The following is a 6078-nucleotide window of genomic DNA, read 5'->3' as shown; positions in this document are numbered from 1 at the left end:
TAATAAAGGGGGGGGGGACGGGAATCATTAAAAGTTATGTATTTTCCAGACTACTCAACAGTCAACACCTATATAAACCAATATAAATACATATAATGGCGGGCGGTTTTGAAAACCCGAATGTTTGTTGAAATTTTTTTATTCCTGTGTTTGTGCACCAGGAACCGAAACCCGAATCCCCAAGAAATTATTAGGGTGCTAAGCCCTGATTTTAATATTGGTTTGATTTAAATAGTTGTATTATATACCTTATTTGAAGATAATTATAAAATATTGAAAATCTATTTTTTAGTGTTTGAAATTTTTTAAGGTATATGAGAAGAGATAAAGAGAAAACAATTTAATTAATTTAAAGAATTTATATATGTTACAGTTAAAGTGTTGAATCAGTTAGTTTATGAAATAACTAGGTAATTTATAAAATAACTAAAGCTTGTAGGTAATGTATATAGTTTATACTTTAACTAGTTATTTTATGCATTCCCTGGCATCACTTAGTTAATGTGTCAAATTGTAAATAACGCCACCCCGCGCAACACGAATCAGACGGCGCGTCAACTGTACCGCGCTATACCACTCCACACGCCGCGCGACGCGCAACGCGCCGTGTGATCCCACCTTTACATTTCAACAATTTAATATAACACATTAAATCAGATAAGATTATCGGTGACCGCAATGTACGTTTATCGTGTTATTATAAGATAATCGTTTATCGTGTTATTATAAGATTTTTGTTGTTGGTATTTGGTACATGTATTATACAGGTTTAAAGTTTAGTAATAGTTTTACAGTCACACGTGTTCGCTGTTAGTTCGTTTGTCTCTACACTATTATTTTAAGTATTAACTATATTGTTCACAATGAATGAATTAGATTTAATGAAAGAAAAGTTTTATATTAGTGTTAAAAATCGTTTATTAAAACCAAATAGTGCAGTTTTAACAAAAGAAAAATATGCAAGTTTGATGATAGACGTGAGAAAAATGAAAATAAAAAAGGAATCTTCTCGTGACTATTGGTTAGAAAAACATTACGATATTGTAAAAATAAACGGCATTGAAAAATTAATACTACCCGTAAGTAATCAAAATGAAAATGTTAAATTATATGTTATGATTGAAGAAATATTTGATTATTTACATGAAATTCATATTTCTATTGGACACGGGGGCAGAGATCGCATGTTATATGAAATAAATAAACGTTATAAAAATATTACTCAATCTGATGTTAAGCAATACTTAGATTTGTGTATACCTTGCCAGCAAAAAAAAAAAAGTCAAAAAAAAGGTATTGTTGTAAAACCAATGGTGTTTGAAGATTTTAACAGCCGTTGCCAAATTGATTTAATTGATTTTCAATCTCAGTCTGACGCAGGGTATAAATTTGTTTTGGTTTATCAGGACCATCTGACCAAATTTTGTATTTTAAGACCTTTGAAATGTAAAAGAGCTGAACAGATTGCATACGTTCTTTTGGATATTTTTTGTTTATTTGGTGCTCCCTCAGTACTGCAATCGGATAACGGCCGAGAATTTTGTAATGAAATTGTAAATTCTTTAAAAGAGATGTGGCCCGAATTGACTATTGTCCATGGCAAACCACGACATAGCCAATCTCAGGGCAGCGTAGAGAGAGCAAACCAGGATATTGAAAATATGCTGACTACGTGGATGCAAAGCAATAATACCAACAAATGGAGTGAAGGCCTTCGGTTTGTACAATTTATGAAGAATAAAGCTTTACATTCCGGAATTAAACGTAGTCCATACGAAGCAATGTTTGGTAGTGTACCAAAAACTGGACTATCTTCAAGTCTTCTACCTAAAGTTATCTTGCGTAAAATGGAATCTGAAGAAGAAGCTGTAAGTCAACAAACTATTAACTCAGGGCTAGAGACAGAAACCCGATTGGATAATATCATCCATGTCTTTAAAGTTGTATTAATGTAATTGACTAATTAAGTATTTATTTATAGGATGACGTTACTGACGTAGATCGACCAACAGTTGGCACAGAAAAAGATATAGTTCATTTAAATATTGCTACGGTAGGAGGAAAAATTAATCATTAATTATTTTTATTATTTTTAAATTAATTATTTATTTATATTTTATAGGATGACGTTACTGACGTAGATCGACCAACAGTTGGCACAGAAAAAGATATAGTTCATTTAAATATTGCTACGGTAGGTCAATATTATATTATAGCTATTATATAGCTAAATTAGCTTTAATATTGTAATTACAAAAATAATTAAATGTTTTAAGGAGAGGAAAAAAGCTAAAGAAAATTTGGAAAAACAGGCAAAAAGAATGAAAGATTTATCAAATACTAAATTTGCGGTTGCTAATATTGGTTCTACAGTGCGTATCAAAATTCCCGATGTTGATAGAGGAAAGGGTGATCCTCGTTCAATTATTGCAGTTGTTTTAAAATTAACTGACGATGGGTTTTATCAACTGGGATGCAATGATGGTAAGAAAAATTTAAATAATACAAGTAATTTTTTATTTTTTATTTTAATTTTTTATTTATTTGTTACCTACCTTAAACATTATATAATTACAGGAGTGTTAAAACAACTATACTCTCGATCCCAGTTCACAGTATGTTCAGAAAATTTGTTAGCTGTAGAAGCTGTTCCAAATGAAAGTATTACATTAAGATCTGCGGCAACTGCGCAGTCACTGGGAACTGGTCAGGGTTTTTTTAAATGCACTTGTACCAAAAAATGTGACACAAAGCGATGTGTTTGTAGAAAAAAAGAGGTGTTGTGCAACTCTAAATGCCATAATAGCCTTACATGTACAAATAAATAAATAATATAACTATAATTAATTCATAATTCAGTAAAATAAAATATTATAATATATATTTTAAATTTTAATGTATTTTATACTTTAACGGATATCAAACTGAAATTGTACAGAATAACTAGATATTCTATGAAATAACTAGTTAAAGTACAATTTTCATGTATTATTTCATACTTTAACTAATATTCGTAGGTAATTCATGAACTACCTAGTTATTTCATAAAATAACGGAATTCAACACTTTAGCTGTAACATATACATTTTTAAATGTTATAATATGTGTTTTTGGCATAATAAGGGTTGAATTTTGTGCTATACGTACTTGACATTTTCATCAAATGTTTATTTTATCATCATATTTAAATATTTTGACTTGTTTTGAGTTATTTACATATATTAATTTGTAATTTTCAATCTTTTTAGATTTTTATTTATAAGATCCATAGTCACGACGTTTTTTATAAGTATTTAAAGTTAACATCAAATGTTATTAAAATCTAGAAAATAACCAATTATTGTGATCACAAAATTATAAAACGTTCAATGTTTATAGCTTAGGATTTAAAATATAAAACTAAGATTCTCACTAAAAGTTCATACTGTTACCAAAAACTCTAAAAAATATATTAACACAGTTATTTTACAGACATTTTAAAGTTAAATTTCAATGAAATTATATATTATCAAAACCAATAATAAGGATTTTAATTATTTATACATTTAAATGTTTTATTTAATTAGACAACAGTTTTACATTATTGAGTCAATTATTTAATACCATAGAATTGAATGTTATATGAACTATTGTCATACATTAGGGTTCTGAATTTGAAATATTTTACTTGAAATTTTCCTAGCATTATTTTGAGAGTAAAAACATTTTTTTTATGAGTTTTAAAATATTGTTATAAGTTAGTGGTTTGAAACAAAGTTGAAGTCAATTTCAACCATTAAATTAAATAATAATGAATTAAATTTTAACTTAACGAGTTAACAAATAAAAATACGATTAACTTTTAACTTAACTTAACTTAACGAGTTAAAAAAAATCGTTAACCTGCCCATCACTTGGGATCGTACAATAAGAATACGCGCGCCCGGACACCAACTTATAGTCTTAACACCACTAACACCTAAGTGTTAGAAATATGGAGGTCAAACTGCGTGTGTAATGATGTAAACACTTCAATTAAAAAGAAAAAATGACAATTTCCAATTTTTTACAGTTTTGATTTTGAATTTAATATGTAAAATCGTAAAAAATGAAGAGGTCCATGGGTGATTGGTATTTGTCAAAAAGATGAAAATGGTGTTATTGATGCAAGATACTTTATTGTAGAAAAAAGAGACAAACCAACAGTACACGAAATAATTCAAATTGAAATTGAAGTTGGTACAGAAATACACTCAGATGAATGGCTTGCATATAAAACGATAAAAAATAAAGGGTACATACATAAATCCGTCAATTATTCCCAATTATTTTTCGATCCCACCAGTGGTGCGCGCACACAACGAATTTAAAGTATATGGGGAAGTCTAAAAATTCGAATTATTAAAAAAATGCATAGTACATATCCATCATTGCTGCCCTCGTATTTAGCGGAACAATGGTGGCGTATAAAAAACAAGAATGACAACACATTTGATTGTTTTTTAAGAGATGTGAAATTATATTGTACCTAATTTAAATTGATTAATGAATGTATATTTTAATATATTTTAATATATTTTTTTGTATTATTAAATATTATATTAAAATTCTACATTAATAAATATATTGTAATATATTGTAATATTCTACATTTATGTATTCATTCATATTTTTAACTATGTGGTAGACCGCATATGACATGAATACCAAATAATATTTATATTGTTATTATAAATATGATAGCCGGTAAGTGGAGTTAATATTATTTGCTTATTATCTTATTTCAATATTTGTTTATAACAATATACACGAGCTATTTAAAATACCCACGAATAATAATTTTAAATTAAAACAAGATAACTGAAAAAGTTATTCTTGGTTACTTAATATGTACCTACCTACTATATAGTTTCGTACACATTTTAACATAAGACACTATAAAAAAATCTGTTTTTATATTTTTTAATTACGGAATAACCTACTTGTGCGCAAAACTGGACAGGTTCATGATATTTTTGAACTCAGTTAAGTTAAGTATTTTGTTCTCAATTAAATTAAAAGTTGAGTTCATAGACATTTTTAATACATTAATTAATTTTAAATTAAGTTAACAAATACTATTAACTTAACATAACTTCAAAAAAAAAAAACATATTAATATATGAAAAGTATTTGGTTTCTTTTGTGGTCTTGCAAACGTACAAACGAAGTTCATAATGTCGAACACAATTTCGTCTTATGTGCCAGATCAGGAACCGTTTAAAAATTATCTTGATTGTTTAAGGACTCAGTTGTCAGTGTTAAAAGTGAAAGACGATCAACGTCAAAAGCACCTCATTGCGTTTATAGGTTCAGAAGCCTACAGTCAATTGAAGAACGCATGTTTACCGTGTCATCCCTCAGAAAAGACTTTTGAAGAACTAGTCAGTAGTCACATATTTGGACGCGATATATTCGCTACGGCGTTTAGTGGTGAGTGACCGTTTTAAATTTAATCAGTGCTGTCAAAATCCGGGGGAATCGGTACAAGAATTTATCACTACGTTAAAAAAGTTAGCAAGTCAGTGTGAATTTGACACATTTTTGGACGATGCACTTCGCGACAGACTAATTGTAGGTCTAGCGGATGAAGCTTGTCAAAGAAAATTTCTGGGAGAGTCATCACTAATTTTTCAGAAAGCATGTGAAAAAGCTTTGGACTCAGAATTAGTGAAAAATCAGTCCAACTATATAAAAAATAAATCTCAATTAAATTGGATCGCAAAAAATTACAAAAATAAACCACAGTCTAAGACAGATCAGTTAAAGAAAAATACCAGTGCAGTACCAAGTAGTAGTCAGTCAACCATTTAAAGCGCCGAGGGGTCAAAACGAGGTAGTCAATCGTACAGTCAGTCACAACAGGGATCAAGTAAGGAGACGAGTCAATGTTACCGGTGTGGAAGAACTCATGATGCTCGTAACTGTCCAGCAAAGCAATGGGAGTGTTTCAATTGCAAACTAAAAGGACATGTATCGGTAATGTGTAGAAATAAGAATAAAACTATTAAATTAGTAGAAACTGTTAATAATATACAATGTATAAATAGTATTGAAAGT

General features: G+C 29.0%; 1 protein-coding gene and 1 pseudogene across 3 annotated transcripts; both read left to right on the top strand.

Moving 5' to 3' along the window:
• Nucleotides 1–360: 360 nt before the first annotated feature.
• On the top strand, nucleotides 361–2890 carry LOC132937002 (KRAB-A domain-containing protein 2-like). 3 transcript variants are annotated; one of them, XM_061003829.1, is made up of 5 exons: nucleotides 361–1924; nucleotides 1981–2053; nucleotides 2123–2194; nucleotides 2277–2484; nucleotides 2578–2890. In XM_061003829.1, exons 1-5 carry the CDS (start codon nucleotides 864–866, stop codon nucleotides 2826–2828), a joined length of 1665 nt encoding a protein of 554 aa, XP_060859812.1. In that variant the 5' UTR covers nucleotides 361–863; the 3' UTR covers nucleotides 2829–2890. The 3 variants fall into 3 exon arrangements, with proteins under 3 accessions (XP_060859812.1, XP_060859811.1, XP_060859810.1); XM_061003828.1 differs by having other exon boundaries at nucleotides 361–1868; nucleotides 1982–2053; nucleotides 2277–2890; XM_061003827.1 differs by having other exon boundaries at nucleotides 2277–2890.
• A 2305-nt stretch (nucleotides 2891–5195) lies between these two features.
• Nucleotides 5196–5832, top strand: LOC132935048 (uncharacterized; annotated as a pseudogene).
• The last annotated feature ends 246 nt before the right edge of the window (nucleotides 5833–6078 follow it).

The sequence above is a fragment of the Metopolophium dirhodum genome, chromosome 1 (assembly GCF_019925205.1).
Source record: "Metopolophium dirhodum isolate CAU chromosome 1, ASM1992520v1, whole genome shotgun sequence".
Lineage (NCBI taxonomy): Eukaryota > Metazoa > Arthropoda > Insecta > Hemiptera > Aphididae > Metopolophium > Metopolophium dirhodum.
The sequence above is the reverse complement of the archived record's forward strand: the minus strand, read 5'-3'. Positions and strand labels throughout refer to the sequence as shown.